This window comes from Opisthocomus hoazin, chromosome 20 (genome assembly GCF_030867145.1).
Source record: "Opisthocomus hoazin isolate bOpiHoa1 chromosome 20, bOpiHoa1.hap1, whole genome shotgun sequence".
In the NCBI taxonomy this organism is placed as follows: domain Eukaryota; kingdom Metazoa; phylum Chordata; class Aves; order Opisthocomiformes; family Opisthocomidae; genus Opisthocomus; species Opisthocomus hoazin.
The window spans coordinates 13,118,307-13,137,711 of NC_134433.1; the positions used below are offsets into that span (position 1 = coordinate 13,118,307).

Genomic DNA, 19,405 nt, shown 5'->3' on the forward strand with positions numbered 1-19,405 from the left:
TTCACTTTTTCAGGGGTTATATTCAACATGACGTCTCACTCATTACAGTGGAAAAAAAAAAAGCTTGCATTTAATGTCTGCTTTTGGGTGTACACATTTGATTGCTCTGTCATTCTCGTTTGTGAAATGAGAAGTAATTACTACATTAAATTTGACAGAGTGACTAGGAAAGATCCATTAACTTTCCGCCTAAAATGCTACTTCATGCAACACTCATTTTCCTGGTAGGAAATATGTTTTGAAGGACTAGGAGAGATGAGTAATTGTCTGTGGGAGAGATGAGTAGATGTCTGTAACTTAGTCTGATGCTTTCATTAAAGGCTTCTTGTCCTTAAGGTGTCTCACAATATGCAGACATATAGACAGTGGACCAGGATGTCAACCTTGTTTGGGGAGTTTGGTGGCTCTTGCACAGAATGAATGCCAGTTTTCACATGTTGCATGTTGTCTCTGTAAAAGGTGGAATACAAACTTGGCTTGAACATTAACAAAACAATCAAAATAAAACATGGATGATTATTTCTGTGGCTACCCAGATTGGGTGCAGTGGACTAAGTTCAAAGGTGTCGCTAGGCTGGTACCGTGACTGGAGATATCTGGAATGTGGGACTTACATCTAAGTGGAAAATACATTTATAGGATGGGAGGTAACTATTTTCCTTATATGGCATGCATAATTATTTTATATTTGGTTTTTGGGGGTAGAGTGGATCAGGGCCTCTCTGAAATGGGTAGAACTTGTGATAAACTGGAGGAGCTGGCAAACTCAGAGTTTGCCCAATTCTCGTCTCTTTCAGCTTTGATTTCCCTTTTAAGCCCAAACACAATTTGCATTTTGAGAGATGGTCCACAAAAATAATTTGATCTTGTAATATTGTGCATAGCTGTTTTCGTGTATTTGATCCTAAAGTGTTTCTGATTCTACATTTATACTTCATCTGTCTAAAACAAAGTGGATGGACACCTTCTTTGCTCAAATGAGACTGGGAAGCTGGTAAGATAGTTTCATGTCGTCTATAGACAATTTCATTACTGAGAAGCATGTATTTGAACTGAAATATGGAAATATATTCCTATCTCGCACATTAGCAGTGTCAAGACTGACTTATTTTTGTAGTGAGAAAGCTGTTCTGAGATCTTAATTACACAGATAGATTAATTTCCATCTTCCTCCACCCTCCCTCCATACATGTAATCCATGCCGTGTTTAGGGAACTGTTGGCATATATAGGAATTACAGGGAATGTGTAGACTAGATTCAAAGTTTTGTAAAAACTCTGAATTTGTTATAGATTTTTTTCCCTTTTATGTCATTATAAACTGTTTTTGTATCAGCATATGTGCTTTCATTTTTACTGAATAACTGGAAAGAGATGATACTATTGTACCATGCTGTTAACCGTGAAATCAAGTGGTATTTGTTTCCAGAGGCTGGTAAAATTGTGGCCTGGTGTTAGGTTCTATTGGCAAAGACAAGACTATCTCTGACCTGCAGGCCAGCTTTGGATGTACTTTTAAGATCTCTAACACCTAATCTGCTGATGTTTTTCCATTTGCAGTGATGGAGAGGGCTTAATTGGTAAAATCACTCTCAAGCACAGAAGTCGCACAGCGTGTTGGATGCAGGCCCCAGAAAAAGGAATAAATTCCTTCCTGTTTATTACTGGCCTATTTTGATAAGCATTCACATCTGCTTATGAATTTATACCTTTAAACCATATCCCTGCTGAGATGGAATATGATATGTCCAACAGCTATTGCAAAAAGCAATGGAGTGCTGCTGGTAAAGAAGGAAGTAACACCTTTAGCAGATACACAGGTCAAGGAGGCTGATGAAGGAGGCATTAAAACTCAGAAAATAGCAGAAAGCTCCTGAAGGGTGTACATCAGAGCGCAGTAAGACTGAAAGGAGCTGATGCCTGGAATGAGAGAAGAGAGAGAAGGAGCATTTAGCTGAAGGGACCAGCAAGAAGCTAAATAACGGAGACCCTCCATTCATCCGTAGACTTTTGTTACTGAGCCTCTGCTTTGGAAATGGTGAAGGAGTTAATTGTAATGTTGAACGAGATGCTCTGCTCAGAAAAGCTCCAGGAGCACCAGTTAAGGACCTGGTTTATTGGTAATCTGTACTTAATGCATTAATAAATAGGCATTTGATTTCTTTTGAGTATAATGCTGTAAGGTGTTTTACGCAGTATAATTAGTTTGCTATTAAACAGACAAATACGTTATTCTTTTAGACATATATAGATAGACGGCAAGACTAGATAGTTACCTTTTGCAAAACATCAAGCAGATAATTTCATTGAACAATTTTGTGATCTAATGTGAAACCTCAGGAGCTAGACGTTTGGAGCTTTCTTCTAGCCTAAGAGCTACAGCTTATCAGTCCAGCCTGCTGGGTTTCTCTAGATTAGTTTTTGGCAGAAAGATCTTCTGATATATTTAACAATATATGACATGATTTTTCATTGTTAAGGGTTTTAGATCCATCCTGGAATAGATAAGAATTCTTTTTTTCCTAATGGCATTGATATTTAAAAGCTGACTGTTACATATTTTTAAATAAAACATAGTAGGAGCATGGAACAATAGAGTGGCCTTAGGACTTCCTGTCATTGGTTGTCCTCAACTCTGTTCAGAATCAGCTTACCTTTAAAATGCTTGGTGGAGCTTTACAGCAGCCACCCTAGAAAGATGTGCAGAAAGATGACTGATCTCAGAGAAGAGCTGTGGCATATTTTACAAAGTTTTGTAAATTGAAATGAAGCTGTGACCCACAGAAACAATTGTTGTCTGGTGGTTTGGGTCTTTTTGCAAGCTGGAGTGTATTTACAAAGAGGAAATCTGGGGAAGAGTATCCATTACTAAATGCAATTAAAGGGGATGGAAAAACAACAGCAACTTACTGCAATTCTTGTAAAAAGCTTTGCTAAACTCCTGGGAATAGAAGCAACTAATGGTTCTGGTTGCAGAATTGTTCTTAATGATCTTATTACTCTATTCTCTGTTCTTCTAGTGAACTTCCCTTGATTCTAAAACTCATCAGACACATAGAATGCTTTTGCAGACAGATGAAGTAGAGAAGCAAACTGAGGGCTTTTCAGTCCAGGCACCTTGGAGGAGCAATATCTGGCACCAAGTTCCTATAGATCAGAGGGTGTTTTCTGAGACTGGACTGTTCTGCGGAAGACAGGATTTTTTGCAATATTTGTAAGTCTTGCAGGTATATTTGAATAGCATGGTTGATCGTTATTTGTAAACTCTCTTCATATTTATTATAAGTTGTGATGTGGTTAGACATTCTGTCAAAAATATTTCCTTATTTATTGTATCAAAGTTCAATGTACATAGGATTCAGAGAGTTCAAGTAGGTTACACATTTTTTTATGATAATGTTTTTATTTTTAATTTTTTTAGAGAATCCTTCCACAGAAATTTGAAGGTTATTTCCCTTGCAAATTCATATTCATGAGGAAATGTGGGTTTGTCTTCATTATCAAAGATACTACCAACAGGGTTTAGAAACAAAAGCATGTATAATGACTAACACAGGTTTGAGCAGATTTCCAGGGAGACAGGATTGAGTCTATTCTGCGGATTTTAATATTGCACCTACTCTGTGGAAAATATGTGATTCTGTTTTCCATAGTCATCTCTCTGATTTTTTTTTTTGCTCAGTCCACATTAATTTAAATAAGAAAAATTTAAAATTATACATGGCTGCATTCCCAGTGTATTTTTTTTCATTTTTTATAAAACTATTTTTATAACTTTTTCACTGAAGTAAGTGTTTTTCTGTTTTTTTTGGTATCCTATTCCAAATGGAAATATTTTTCTATATATAATTTCTTATTTATAGAACAGTTAGGATATTGTGTTATTGTTTCAGAGAGACTGTAAGGACACAAAGAGCTTCAAAGGTGAGCTCAGAGGACATCGCAAGTTAAACTGCATTTGTTACTATTTCACCTAAACTACACTGTTTTGCTTTCCGTAACCCTAAATATGGAAGTTTGCAAATTGATGTTTTCTTTACATGTATGTTGTACAAAATTACAGAAAATGCAAATGCCTGACAAAAGTTTCTTTCCTATTCTACTTGCACAGGAAAATGTAAGGGGTGCTTAATGTGAGTATTAACTAGTCCCATAGAACTGAAAATCCAGCTTTAATGTACAGTGTAGGTTTGCAGACAACCTCTCAGAATATTTTTGTGAAGAGAAACAACCTTGAAGCATATTTATGACATTGTGTTCACGCTGAATGTACAGAGAAGATTCCTGACCACTGTAATTTGGTTTATAATGGAAGGCTTTTTAAAGATTTTATAACATTTCTGTGCTCAAAGCCATAAGATTTCCAAGCAATTCAGGATTTCGGAGTATGTTTCTAAGGCTGAGCAGCTCTCTCTAAAAGCTAGCTATGCAGCAGTTCAAATGTGGTACATTCCTGTCTCTGCTGCTGGAGTTCCAGAATATTTTGCATTCAATCGCACAAAGACAAACATTTGTTTGATTAAAACAGTTTGATAAGAAAGAAGAAAAAAAAAAAGCGCCTGCTCTACTTTCAGTATAGAATATTTGTTAACTGGAGTCAAATTCTTTGTCGTTGTAAATCAGACAAGATCAGACTTGTGGTCTAACAGTTGTCTCTTATCTGTGGGAACCTTTCCCTTTCTGTTTCCGTGTGTCATGTTTGAGGTGACACTCATCTCCCAAGAACCACACGCCGCAGTTTTTGTCTAGCACTGCCTTGCCTCTGGTAAAGCTATTAAGTCATAATTTTCCTATATGCAGGAAGCCCTCTGTGCTCAGCATCACGGAGATACAGTTATGGCATAAGCAGGCTTTTTTCACATCCCTGATATAATCCTGAGAGTGTATTGTGACACCAAACAGGAAGTAGAGAAGAAAAGCAGAGATTGTTGAGGCTGTAACAATGAGTGGAGGAGGATGAGGCGCTACTTTTAAGCAGAAATAGTCAGCTCTGCAGTAAGGTGGCCAGCAAGCTCTGGGACACTGGCTTGTTTTCTCTGTTCTGAAATGGGTAAGGGCAATGGGGACAGTAACAAACAACATGGAGATAATGACCTACTAAACTGTTCCAGCACTGCACATAGTGAATATGTGTCCATCTGTCTCACTTCTGGGATAAAAGCAACCAATTCATTCCCTGCTGTTTTTGGAGAGTAGTCCTAGGCAAACAGGGACTCATAGCCCTGTAAAGTGCTGACTTGAGGTGTTTGTGTCGTTCCTCACAGACTGCCTGCTCATCATGTCTTCCATTCTTGGGAAGATGAAGAAATTTGGCAGTTCTGATATGGAGGAGTCTGAAGTGACAGATGAACACACGGATGGGGAGGACTCCATGCTGGAAACATCTGACAGCATCCAGGGTATGCTCAGCACCAAGGTGCAGCCTCCCAAAAGCAACATCTTTGCAAGACGTGGGCGGTTTGTGATGGGGGATAGTGACAAGGACATGGCTCCCATGGACTCCTTATACCAGATGGATCACCTGGTGGCACCTTCTGTCATCAAATTTCATGCCCATTTGGAGAAGGGGAAACTTCACAAGTAAGTTTGCCTTGTAAGATTTGGTTGTAATGAACAGTTTGACAGCTGCAGACTGCATTTCTTAGAGCAGCATTTATTCTCTCCACATGAGCGTGCCCATTTTTTCAGTTTCACCGTTGTCTATGTCAAAATAAGGAGTGTTGCATCTGAAGATGACAATAGCTGTTGTCTCTTGGGATCTCTGAAAATTCAGTCCATGGATATTTTGTCCAAAATTAGCAGTGGGCCTTAATTCACTTGCTTGAGACTGTTCAGTGAATGGACGTCACTCAGAATGAGAACATGGGATTTCCTAGCTCCCAGGCCTGCAGTTAGACTTCCATACTTCAGTGCCTCTTTTAAGCCTTGTTCTCAACTTTTCAGCAATGGATACATAATTTTATCAGGACAGTTGCTTGCAGACTTTGTTGACCGTGTAGACTTTGCAGATCCATCTACACTAACCTGTAGTGTTTACTACTTCATGCAAGCAAATGAAAAATAGTATTCTGGTAGTTTATAAAAAGTCTGTTAAATATCTGACTTGAAGTAACTGAAATTTACCCTTGTTAGGCTCCTATCTACAGATTCCATCACAGGCTGCTCAGAAAAAGCTTTCAAGTTTTATGACCGCAGAAGGATCTTTGATGCTGTAGCCCAAGGCAACACAAGGGACCTGGATGATCTGCTACTCTACCTTAATAGAACCTTGAAGCATCTCACAGATAATGAGTTCAAAGGTACCCTTTAGTGTCACATACCTTAAGTTGCCCTCTTATTCTTCCAGTAGTGCTCCTGAGATGAAAACAAAAAACCATCATTGTGTTAAGTCTCTGCGGGTGGTCATCTAATAGTGGGTGCTTCCCTGTTGATTGGGCAACCCATTGATTGTAAGGTTATAGGAGAATTCAGAAAAGCTGAAAATTTCTGCGAAACCCTGAATGAGTTTTCTTGTCTTTTGAAAAGAACCTCATTAATTCCTGCATACCCGGAAGTAGATTGTAGGTTTGTGATGACTTCTATGTAGCTGCAATTTTTTGTGTTACAGAGCCAGAAACTGGGAAAACCTGCTTACTGAAAGCCATGCTGAATCTGCATGATGGGAAAAATGATACCATTCCCTTGCTGCTGGATATTGCGAGGAAAACTGGAACTCTGAAAGAGTTTGTTAATGCAGAGTATACTGACAACTACTACAAGGGTAAGAGAAGTAGCTGCTACAGCGAATACTCTTGGTGCTCAGACTGAAGATAGGATTAGGCAGGGCTTTTAAACAATCTTCTGCATGGGGTCTTACGCCTGAGGATGCGGCACCCGAAAGTTCCCGTGTCTGATTATCAGTTAGTGCATTTGTGCTAGGGCAGTGTTTTGTTAGGTGCAATATTCTGCCATTTTTGATATACAGTGATTTAATAGCAAGTTCCAGGGACATGCATTTGCTGTCTGTGGCATACTTTTTTGTTCAGTTCTAGAGCTTTTTAGTCTGCAGAGCTCTCAGTTCCACTGTCTTACATGGAGCTGAATGAATTACAGTGTCTGAAAGCTCTCTGTCTGTATTAAATGTTGAAGATTTCTGTCTGATGAGTGTCTTTGTAGGCCAGACTGCACTTCACATTGCCATTGAGAGAAGAAACATGTGCCTGGTGAAGCTCTTGGTCCAGAACGGAGCAGATGTCCATGCAAGAGCCTGTGGGGAGTTCTTCAGGAAAATCAAAGGGAAACCTGGCTTTTATTTTGGTAGGGGTGAGCACAGTATGGGCTTTATTGATTGAGTTATCCTAGCATTATTCCAAGTGCAAGCTGTTAAATAATCCTGTTTATGTGGGACTGGAGGGTCAGAAGTACCAGATGGGCTGTTCCACCACCTAGTCCAAATATTTACTCCCAAAGGCTGAGATTATAAGGAAACACAGTTGGTAGTTAATGGTGTTCAGTGTGAGCTTGGTGTCTGCATCTCTTTGTTTTCTGGGCACTGTATCCTTTGAAAGGTTGTAACCTTCTGCTAGCTGTCCCTTCAGTGTTTTTTTTTTTAAGCAGCCATTTTTCTGTGATGTAGTTAAACCAAAGAAAACATGATTCTAACAGCTATCACAAGAATTGGTGCTATATCAGACAGAGAAATTCACCTCTTCTGCTTGTGGTGAAAGATGAAAACAACATAATCTTCTCTCTGTTTATGCATGTGTAGTAACGGGCTTTCTGACCACTCATTCCCGTTGCTTGCCCTTAGGGGAGCTGCCTTTGTCCCTGGCTGCCTGCACCAACCAGCTCTGCATTGTGAAATTCCTCCTTGAGAACCCCTACCAGGCAGCCAGCATTGCTGCTGAGGACTCCATGGGCAATACAGTCCTGCACACGCTGGTGGAGATTGCAGATAATACTAAGGATAATACCAAGTTTGTTACCAAGATGTACAACAACATATTGATCCTTGGTGCCAAAATTAATCCGATCCTGAAGCTAGAAGAACTCGCCAACAAAAAAGGGCTGACGCCATTAACTCTGGCAGCCAAAACAGGCAAGATAGGGGTAGGTGAGCAAATGTCTTTAACTGTCATTACTGTATCAAGTTATACAGAGTACATGCAAGACATTTATGCAGGACAAATTTAATCACTGATTATTTTTGGGGCTTTTAGTTAAGAGGAACTGATGCTGCAGTTTAACATGAAAAACTGCATAGTCCTTAAAGGCTACGAAGTGTGTGTGTGTGTGTGTGTGTGTCTGTGCCCAGCTGGCATTATTCATATACCACTGGTATGCAAGGTAGCCCAAGTGGAAACAGAGAGTGGGTCTCTGCTATCAGCTGAACTACTAGAGGCCTCATACTTTTGACTAGCTGATACAACTCACCTCCTGACAGTACCCATTCAGAATGACTGTGTGTTCAGAGATGGGTAACATAAATGTCTTTTTCTCTTGCAGTTCTGAAACAGATAATGGCAAGTTGTAAGTGGTAATTGTATTTCTTATCCTCCAGCATCTAGTGAGAAAAATTTTGTTTACTTCAGACTTTGATCTTTGCACTGCCTCAGTGGGTTGACTTCACCACAGTTAAACTAGGGAGAAATTAGCCCTCTTATCTTGTGGAGATATGGAGGAACTAGGAGTCCATTAGCACTGAAATGTTGGCTGTATGTTCTTTTGCAATTAGATTTTCGCATACATCCTCAGACGAGAGATCAAAGATCCTGAGTGCAGACACTTGTCTAGGAAGTTCACCGAGTGGGCTTATGGACCTGTCCACTCATCTCTTTATGACCTGTCCTGCATAGACACATGCGAGAAAAATTCAGTGCTTGAGATTATTGCCTACAGCAGTGAAACGCCAGTGAGTATGCACCTTCTTGGCATTTTATTCACAGCTGGGGGACTGTTCGGGAAGAGCTCCATGTTCCACACAGTGCATCTTTTGCCTCATTCCTGTAATCTCCCTTCCTGAGTTTAAGGTACTAGAGGGAACATTTGCTGAAGATTAATATAATTTGCTGTTTTTAAAGCCCTATACGTACTGGTACCATCAAGATTCTCCTTTCTCCTTCTGCTCAGAACCGTCATGAGATGCTGCTGGTGGAACCCCTTAACAGGCTGCTGCAAGACAAATGGGACCGGTTTGTCAAACACTTATTTTACTTCAACTTCTTTGTCTATACCATGCATATCATTATCCTCACTGGAGCTGCTTATTACAGACCTGTAGAGAAGAACAAAAAGGTATGTTATTCCTGTCACATATCAGGGGAACCGTTTAGTGCGTGATATCCCAGATCTGCCTCCTGTTTGAATGTGTGCTCCTAACATCAGAATTTTCCTCTTTCTTGAAGGTAAGAGGGAGATTTTGATACTGCTTCCTTCCCAGTCTTGCCCCCTTGCTGCAACATACTCAGAAACCTCATCTGTTCCCTGAGAAATGTAGTTGCTTTCAGCTGCTGGCAAGAACAGGTCTTTCCTATCTCCAGTACATATCTATCTTGGTGTCTTATACAGCCTCCCTTCACGTTTGGACACAGTGCTGCAGAATATTTTCGAGTGACTGGAGAGATCCTGAGTGTACTGGGAGGTCTCTATTTTTTTTTCAGAGGGGTAAGATATTTGAAACTTTTGCTTTTTGCTGTTTCAGCAGGTGTAGGAGAGAACCTAACATACTTTTCCTGTTCATTAGCATTGACTGCTAAGATAATCCATGTTTTAGTCAAGAGCTACAAATCTTTTTCCTTGGCCTGATCAGAAGTTCTCAGGTTACTAATGAGCTAAGATAGTTTTATCTATTGTATAAAAAAGACAAGCCTTAGAAGTCAGTGAGCATCTTGGCAGTTAGCCTAGGCAAAGCTTAAGAATGGGATATTGCAAATAGCCATGTCTCTATTAAAGATTACCTGTCTTGGCTTAAAGTCCTCGTGCTTCCTCTTGGCGGCCAATGGAGAATGTACAGAAAATCACACAGGTCCTCAAACCAGTGACTGAATATGTTGTTGTCTTCAAAAGAGACATCAGGTGTAAGAGAAGTCAAGTATTACTGGAAGAGTCCTCCCTAGATCTTGTGCCAGTGTTGTTTCTGAGCTGTTCTTGTGAGATGCTGTGTAGGTATCAGTGCCTAGCTGATGCATTCACATGGGATACTTAATCCCTCCTTGGATGTAAACCTAGTCTTCATTGTCTTTTTATTTTTTTTCCAGATACAGTATTTCGTGCAGAGGCGCCCATCATTCAAGACACTGATAATTAACAGCTACAGTGAGGTTCTTTTGTAAGCTCCAAAATCTTTGGTTGCATTTTGGCATGGAACAGATGAGTGTGTGAGCTCTGTAGCTTTGGCTGAAGCCACTTGTAGTAGGTAGATGCTTTGCTACAATTTCCTGGGTCCTTACAAAATACTTGCCAGTGGCTATCATAGCACTTGTACAAGTGGGTCTGGATCAGTAGCCTTCTTTAGAGGTAAAGCAAATGAAGTGTCCAGAAGTTCAGTGACTATGTCATGCAGCAGAGTTAGGAATGGATCTCCAAGTTGGACTTGCAATCAAGTGCATGCATTGGATGTGCAGAAATCCTCCCATTCCTCAAGGGAGCTTTGCCTTTCCATAATTTGGGCCCTTTCTCTTCCCAGCTGGAGTGCAGCTAAACAGGGCACTTTTGTGGGTCTGTGAAAAGAGAGGGAGTGCTGAAGAAATGAGCATCTTCGGGGACTTTTCTTCCCTCCAGTCACAAGGAAGAGCAGGGATGAGACTAGAGAAGCTTGTATATGGGGAAACTGAGGAGTTTGCAAGAGGAATTGTAGGATTTGAGAAGGGAAAGAAGGAAGGGAAGAGAAGAAGTGTCCTCCAAGGCTCCTTTGTGTTTTGGAGAAACTCTCATTCTGCTGTTTACCTCATGGGGCTCCTCTGTTCCCACCACCTGTGGCCAGCTCAGCACTCTGCATTCAGACCATGCTTGTCTTTCAGCTTTGTTCACTCCTTGCTCCTCCTGAGCTCTGTGGTGCTGTACTTCTGTGGCCAGGAACTGTACGTGGCTTCCATGGTCTTCTCCTTGGCGCTGGGCTGGGCTAACATGCTGTACTACACCCGTGGCTTCCAGCAGATGGGCATTTACTCTGTCATGATTGCGAAGGTCAGTCGAGTGAGTGGGGGGTGAGGCCAGCAGAGTGCTGAGCTGAGGAAACTGCTGCCAACAGCCCCATTTCCAGGAGAGAAGTCACCATATCTACCTCCGTGATGCCACTGGGAAATCTCATATCAGTCTGCTACACATGGCCATTATTTTCTGAGTGAAGAGATACAACAGAAGTTATGTAGAAAAACCACCTGCTCCTTATCCATACATTTTATAGCAGTCAATATTATTATTACTTGCCATGCTTCAAAATAGTTAGATAGGCATGGATGAAAGTAGACTGAGAACAGTGCAGACTGGTCTGGTGTGAAATGGCACAGCTTTCTATCAGCTGGAAATTTCTTTAGGAATAGCTTAAATGTTACCAGACAGAGCAATTAGCTAAGAGGCAGTAGCTGGCTAATAAACCTCTATATATGATGTAGCCAGCTAGCCCAAGAAGGGAAGAAAGATGCAACTGTCTTAATGTGGTTTATACTCACAAAGATGGAACTATTTGGTACGCGTATGTCTTGCATATGTGCGTAAACTGTCGCATAAGTAAGAAAAATGTTTTCTGTATTAAAGTTTACTTTCTCAGCAGGATAAACAACAGTTTAATGCATGAACAGCACATATTTTCTTGAGCTGAAGCAGTATTTCCTACTAGTTTTTGTTGCAGTTTATATTCAAGTTTTAGCAGTATAAAAATACTCTGTTTCCATGTTACAGATGATCCTTAGAGATTTATGTCGCTTCATGTTTGTCTATCTAGTATTCCTGCTGGGATTTTCTACAGGTAATATCATTCTTAGAGTTATTTTTTGTTGTCTTAAAGAATCTCAGAAAATTTTATTTTTCAAGTGACTTAGACTTTTTGTTTCCAACTAAAAACTAGCAAATTAACCTAATCACAAAAAAAATCTCTTCACAATAACAATTATGTGTAGTAATTTCATAGAGCTTTTCATCCCTGGTGTCAAACTGCTTTGCAAAGCTGAATGGAAAAACAGTCATCCTGTATTATATGGATAAAACTGAGACAACACCTTCTGAGAGGGTGTCAGTTATGGGGCATGTTTTATAGAGCAATTTCACTGGGGACAATGCACTATGAAGATCACACGTCTCACCTTTATGCTCATTTTCATTGCTTGCAGTGGAATTATGATCTCAGATTGTATTTTTATCCTGCATACGTGATTCCTCTTTTGCAACAGCTGTGGTGACTTTAATTGAAGATGACAATGAGGGGCAAGACACAAATAGCTCTGAATATGCCCGATGCTCCCATGTGAAACGAGGCCGCACATCCTACAATAGTCTGTACTATACCTGCTTGGAGCTTTTCAAGTTCACTATTGGGATGGGGGACCTGGAGTTCACAGAGAACTACAGGTTCAAGTCTGTGTTTGTTATCCTTTTGGTTCTCTATGTCATCCTTACATACATCCTCCTGCTCAACATGCTTATTGCACTGATGGGGGAAACTGTGAGCAAAATTGCACAGGAGAGCAAGAGCATCTGGAAACTCCAGGTACATTGCTTTTGTGAGGCTACTGTTCAAGAAAGAGGGTGTGGGAAAGTCGTAAGAAATTTCAGAGAGAATCTTTAGGAATGGACATGTGTCTAAATAGCAGGTCACTGCTTCTTTCTGATTCCCCTGAACAGTTCAAAAAAAAAAAGTATTTTGGTTCCTTTTCCATGCATATTTGATGTTTTGCCTGAGTATATGTTCCCAGTGTTCCACAGATGTTCAGAATTTAAGAAAATAAGTACTTTTGTAATTAGAACTATTTGGGCTTTTGGTGATGGAAAATCATGTTCAGAGTATGAAGACAGGGATTATGCAAGGGGAAAGCCAATATTTACCAGAATCTTAAAGGCACATCAGCTTTTGTTTGAGTTAAGAAAGGGAACTTCATTATTCTGATGACAGGGCAGTAGTTTAGCATTTTAAATAACATGTTAACAGAGGTGATATTTTAGAGATAGGTTCGATGCCTGCTTTAAGATGGTGACAATGATAAAAGATCAAGGTTTTTAAAATAAAGGCAGAATTCAGGATTTGTATGACTTTGAAACAGCAGCCTCTCAGTGGTCTGCTTTCTTTTACCTGGTAGAGAGCCATCACGATCTTGGATATTGAAAACAGCTACTTGAACTGTTTGGGGCGCTCGTTCCGGTCTGGGAAGCAAGTCTTGGTGGGGGTCACGCCTGACGGCCAAGATGATTACAGATGGTGCTTTAGGTAACCTGTTTGTATGTTAAATGAACACACTTTTATAGACAAACAACATTAGAGTATCTGGTAATGGGAAGGAGAACTTTCCCCCTGCAGCACTTCTCTGAAGAGTAGTGCACTAACACTGTCTACAGTAGTCAGTTTAATCTGTTTTCTGGGTCAGAGCTGAGGCTTGAGAGGTGGCAGTTTGTGATATAAACTCATCCTGGAGTTGTCTGGTGATCCTTAAAACAGCTAATTGGTTCTGTTGTTCTCTCCCCAGGGTTGAAGAAGTGAACTGGTCCACATGGAATACTAATCTGGGCATAATCAACGAAGACCCTGGGTACTCTGGGGATCTCAAACGAAATCCCAGTTACTCTGTTAAGCGTGGCAGAGGTGAGGGTTTCAGGAACCTAAATTGTAGTATGGGCTACATGCTGGTGATAGAAGCAGCATCAATTGTTAGAGGGTAGTCAATTTTATGCGCTTAATGATAATGGAAGTAGCTAAGTTAATGGCATTTTCAGTCAGCAGAAAATGTGAAGGATTAAGTGGGGTTGTTATTCACAGAGCAGTTTTACTCTCTGGAATAGAAGCCCCGTAGATTCATCATTCTGACTGTAGATTTTACAAGGAGATAATATGTGTAAATCCTGAGGAGATGGAACAGTGTATGATGGCAGCCAGATAGCCAAGAAGCTCCCTTGGAGGACCCAAACCCTATAGTTTGGGAGCTCAGCATCCAGCACAGAAGTATTTAACTGTACGATCAGTCTCTGCTGTACTTGCCAGCTGAAATATGGAAAACTCATGGAACAGTATGTGGAAGAAAACCACAAAACCCTTTCTTCCTGCATCTTTGTTCTTCCTTCATCAGCTTCCTATTTAAGCCACTTGTATATTTTCCTCTGTTTTGGTGGAGGGGGAAAAAATTAACTATTCCTTTCTTTTTTAGTTTCAGGGAAAAACTGGAAAACGTTGGTTCCGCTTTTAAGAGATGGAAGCAGGAGAGAAGAGACTCAAAAACTACCAGAAGAAGTAAAATTAAAACCTATTTTGGAACCTTATTATGAACCAGAAGATTTCGAGGCATTGAAGGAGTCACTTCCAAAGTCAGTCTGATGTTATTTTATTTTTAAGAAGGACGTTAATTCTAATTGCCTATGTTGGTCCTCGCAAGCAGGGCAATTAAAGCACTTCATTCATAAGAACAGGGATTTATGGAAAAAGGTCAGAGGACTTAGGAAATTAGTGTGTGCAAGGATTCATTGAGTATACTAAATAAACTACTTGTTGTTTAAGCTCATGTCTTCATGGTTATTTTTAATATAAGTCTGCAAGAAATTGTCTGTACTACTTGGTTTATATTTACTTGGCTAGACATATGCATCCAGGCTGTCTCATGAAGTGTTAGAAACAGTTCCCATAGTTTGGGGTTATTTTTGTTTTGTTTTATAAATAAATACATTGAGAATTTCCCACACTTTAGAGCTGTCTGTAAGGCAGTGAGCCCTTTTTTAGTGCAGATTTTTTTCCAGTCTTCATCCATTTCTTTTACTCTTTGAAAGTCCTCATGCATTTCTGAGATCTGAGCTGACATTTGCATTGTTAGCTAACAGGAGCTTCACTAAGTTTTGCAGGTTGATGCAAGTGGCCAGTGATGGTGGATATTCTGTTGATAATACGAAAATAACAAAAGTGCCTATAGAAAAATTGTTATCACTTGACACCCTGTACATAGTGGATTTTATATCTTCTGTCTGCTTTTAGATTCTCTTGCTTTTAAAAGTATTTTGTGATCAGCTACAGGCCTTGATTTTGTGACTTTGCAGCCTCAAAAACTAACCAACCAAACTATTATGAAATGAAGAGGAGTGATAATAGAGCAGTAAAAATCACCAAGAACCCAGAGGTATGTTCCTCTGAGGAAAGTTTCTTGGAAAAGAGATAAATAAATGGGGACACAGTGAAAGAATACAAAATAATGAGTGATCTGGAGATGTTGTTACTCTTTTCTCATAACACAAGAACAAATATACTCTGTGAAATTTTAAAGGTTGAATAGTCAAAATCAATGAAATAAATGTTTCTCTTACACTGTCTGAGTAAAGTCCAGAATTCACAGTTATTGTTACTGAGGCTAAAAGCTTAACAAGGTCCCAAATTTGACATTTATTTAGATAACAGATGAACTTTGCACAAAGTAAGAGGTAGTGGTTATAGAGAATATATGTTTCAAAGGTCAGATGTATAATAATGTATAACAAAAAAATACAGAAGTTTTTATTCTTGACTTTGACAGCAACAACAGGAGGAAAGAAATGTGGTGCTGCAAATCCATCTGGCTGGACTAACAAAGAGAATCGGGAAAAGTATCTGAGAGAGAAAATAGGCAGATATTCCAAAACTACAGATAGGACCCCTGGAAAGCAAGGAAAGAATAGGAAGAACTTTGGCATCCTCATGAAAAGTGGCTGTACAGGAAGGAACTAAGGATAAGAAAATTTATCTTATAGACAGCTGGCCCAGTATTTCAAGTGCTGGACCTGTGCAGCTGTGTTGGGCAAGAAAAGGTAAATTGTTTTACCTTCTTTTCTTGTTATGTATCACTAAAGCACTTAGACTTAACACCCTTTAATGCGCAAGTATAGCGTGCATATGCAACTATCCTTCAGCCAACAAGGTTTTTAACCATGGGTTTTAGTTTGAGCATGTGCACTGTTTCTGTGGTTGCGTTTGAAGTACAATTGTGCTAAAGCACTTCTGTGAAATGGGGCCAGAGTGCACAGCCTTTGCCAGGGAAAGACCGTCATGCTTGGCCTGTGACGCATCCAAAGACTGTGGTCGGACAACATGCATATGAGTCATTGAAGTTGAAAAGTGGTATGCTGGAGGGGTCAGCAGCAAATTATGGGGAAAATTGGAAATCAAAGACATAGAAAATTGAGCCAGCCTTTGAAAGGTCATTTTCATCAATACATTTGCATTTAGTAAGATACTAAAACATTCACTATTCTTGAAGTAATTAGTATCTTTATGTACAGACTGCCCTTCACTGCCAACACTGTTAGATGAAGTTTTGGGTTGTTTGACATCAGTTCTTTTACTGGGGTCAGGATTTCTCACAGTGCTCCTTTCTCATAGGGTACTACAGCAATATATTTCAACAATATCTTCAAGCATCCAGATGCTGTATTTGAAATAGTAGCACCATCTAGAGGACTAATAATCCTTGTTTCTTTTGTTAACATCATTCAGGTCAAACGTAGTTTGTAGGGTATAACCAGAGAAACTTGCCAAAGGATTTGAAAGAAATGACTGAAAAAAAAAAATCAGAATTTGAACCCAACAAGCTTTGTCTCTGGTGGACAGGGAAACCACAGAGAATGGTCAAAGCAGGCATATTCAGTTTCATACCGTTACAAAGGTGTGTCTCTAAACACCTGGTAGCAGTCTCTATAGGTTCCACTCAGGACTTCATTGTCCTCCATGCTGAACATGGCAAGAGACAGTCCACATGTAAAACATGTACAGCAAAGTAGACAAGACAGGCTGAGACAGTGAAATAATTTATTATTAAAACTATCAAGAATAAATGTAGAAAGGGTCTGACCAGAAAAACGTAGTTGATTGTCTCCATGCCTTTGTGTGCCAGGGCAAATTTATGCTTGAAAGCACACTAGGATCATGATGTAGCCGGAAAGCATTCATGAAATGTCTGTATTGCCTGTGAGGGATCTATTTCTCTGATAATTATCAGCCTGGGTAGAGACCTGATCCATTGCTTAAATTCTGCCTTGATTTACATCAAGTGCCTGTCCAGAAGGATCGGTCAGCTGCCCTGGGTAACCTAAACATAATATAGACCTATGCCTTCCCGTCCCTTTTTGCTCCAACAAGAACACAAAGATTGCAAGGGACGTCTTAATAAAAAACTGAAATGCTAGAATTCAGAGTGGAAAATTTACATCAGTATAATACTGTGGTTAAAAATGTAAATGCCCTATATTTGTGGGATAGGGTGGTGCTGGTGGGTTTTTTGGTTGCATTTTTTAAATCCCTGAGTCTTCTCTGGGAAGCAAACAAAATTATCCCACTTCTCTAGAGTGAGTTATTACTAACCTCTCAGAATTTCCAGCTATATCATCACTCAGTAACTGCAATGGGCAGAAATTTGTTTCCCGCAGATGGGGAGGTATAGCTTGGCAGTGACTCCAACCCAGTGTCGCCCACATTTATTCAGACTCAGCTGGCCAGGGCTCTGTTTGCCACAGTTTACTTCCTTCATCTGCATTCCTCCTAGGTGCATAGAATAGCTGTTGGAAATCAAGGTGCATCTCTGTTCAGGCAGACTGGGTGCGATGCCTGCAGGGGACATACAGGCAGAGATCATGTGTCATTCTTACAGTGGAGGGATGCGACTAACCCCCAGGGAAGAGAGGTGGCTTGTCAGGAAGTATTTTTGCTTCAAAAATAGCTTTGCTAGGACCAGCACCTTTCTGTTCCTACTGCTACACACCTCCACTGGCTGAGGAGGAGCATGGCTTTGCAATAAATTATCTTTACTTGGGTTGTTCTGTGGAGGTTCTGCTCACTTTGGCAGACATATTTTGCATGGCCTTGCAGAATCCATGTCTTGAGCACTTGGGGAGTTACTTAGTTTGAAGTTTGTGTAATTATTTCACACTGAATATGGTTAGAAACAGCACATGATTCCCATGCTATTCCTTGAGGCTTGCAGGTGGTAAAAATCTGTCCTCTCACAGTTATTAGTCACATTAATTTGTGTCCACACTAAGTGCTTAATAAGAGATGATCAGGTTTGACAAATGTATATATCCACCAGCTTCCGATAACCTCACTGGCTCAAAAGCAAAAGAATTGAAGACTGTTGATATGCTTATCTCCTGTTTGTGGGTGATGACTGTAATTAGCAACGACTGCAAATGTGTGTGGGATGGGAGATAGCAAGAACAGGTGAGCTGCACAAGGGTAAGTTGGGCTGCAATTCACGTGGAGTTGAAAATGGATTGATGAACACTTGCAAAAGCAAAAACATGATCTCAGTATTTTACAACATTGCCATACCTGAGATGCAGCTTGTCTAGTCAGACATGTAAACTGAACTGTTGTGTCTTCCAAACTCCAATAATTTCTGAATTAGTTGAGCATATACCTGAAAAACTTGGAGCCACACAGCCTGTTGTTTGTGTGCACTCATTTTTCCCCTCTGCAACAGCTGGCATTAGAGTCTGAATAGCCCTTGTCCTAATTAAACATTAATATTAATCCCTTCTCAGGCAGCACATGGGTAGGTTTTAGTGGGGTCCACGGAAGCCCCCAGGGCCCACAAGAGGGCCCCCAAGCCGTGTGCAGGGATGCTGCCTTCTCCCTCTTTGGGGACCCCAGAACTGACCTGGCCCGGGAAAGCCCCTCTCCCTCCAACGCCACTGTCTTGCTTTGCTGCCTCTGATCAGATTTGTTATGCAGAATCATATTTATCTTTGCCAAATACCAGCTAATCCTGTCACTCTTCTGTGGCGTCTGTAGCACACTAGCACATTACTCAGTCATGCATCTTTGCTGGAGTCCTCAGTACTGAAAAATCCACAAAGTGTGTGCCCAGCAAGTGCTGCTGTGCTACAAAACACAGGGCATCCTGCCAACCTGATAACCTTAAGGGATAAAGCCAGTGGACTCAGGTTCTGATGTTTTCAGAACCCCATCAGTAGGAATTTTGTACAGAGTTTTTGAGCAAATTATCATCGTAAATCTTCCAAACTCAAAAAATCCATGTACATTAAAAATCTCAGACAAGCTGATGTTCCGAGCAGCCCACTATCAGCCAGTGTCTTGGATATTTAACATCAGCTTGCATGTTTTGGTGCACTGAAGAGAATCCTCTTGCAGTGGAAAGTACTTCTTACAAGTCTTTCTTGCTCCATTAGGCAACAGGCATGGATTTACTAGGGCCTGGGAGGAAGAGGTCTTAATTGACGCTGCCAGATGCAGCATAGACATCCTGGATCTTCTT

At 40.4% G+C, this 19,405-nt stretch overlaps 1 protein-coding gene across 5 annotated transcripts; it reads left to right on the forward strand.

The window, feature by feature from the left end:
• The first annotated feature begins 12 nt into the window (after positions 1-12).
• TRPV1 (transient receptor potential cation channel subfamily V member 1) lies at positions 13-15,763 on the forward strand. Of its 5 annotated transcripts, none has more exons than XM_075439921.1 (17): positions 13-2,119; positions 5,264-5,579; positions 6,132-6,298; positions 6,607-6,759; positions 7,155-7,295; positions 7,789-8,087; positions 8,713-8,889; positions 9,108-9,272; positions 9,546-9,641; positions 10,235-10,305; positions 10,997-11,162; positions 11,877-11,943; positions 12,365-12,681; positions 13,268-13,395; positions 13,652-13,767; positions 14,327-14,483; positions 15,674-15,763. In XM_075439921.1, the coding sequence occupies exons 1-17, from the start codon at positions 2,035-2,037 to the stop codon at positions 15,723-15,725; spliced, it is 2,673 nt and encodes an 890-aa protein (XP_075296036.1). In that variant the 5' UTR covers positions 13-2,034; the 3' UTR covers positions 15,726-15,763. The 5 variants fall into 5 exon arrangements, with proteins under 5 accessions (XP_075296036.1, XP_075296032.1, XP_075296033.1 ...); XM_075439917.1 differs by lacking the exon at positions 13-2,119 and adding an exon at positions 2,146-3,213; XM_075439918.1 differs by lacking the exons at positions 13-2,119; positions 15,674-15,763 and adding exons at positions 2,146-3,213; positions 15,204-15,257 and having other exon boundaries at positions 7,155-7,301.
• Positions 15,764-19,405: the final 3,642 nt, after the last annotated feature.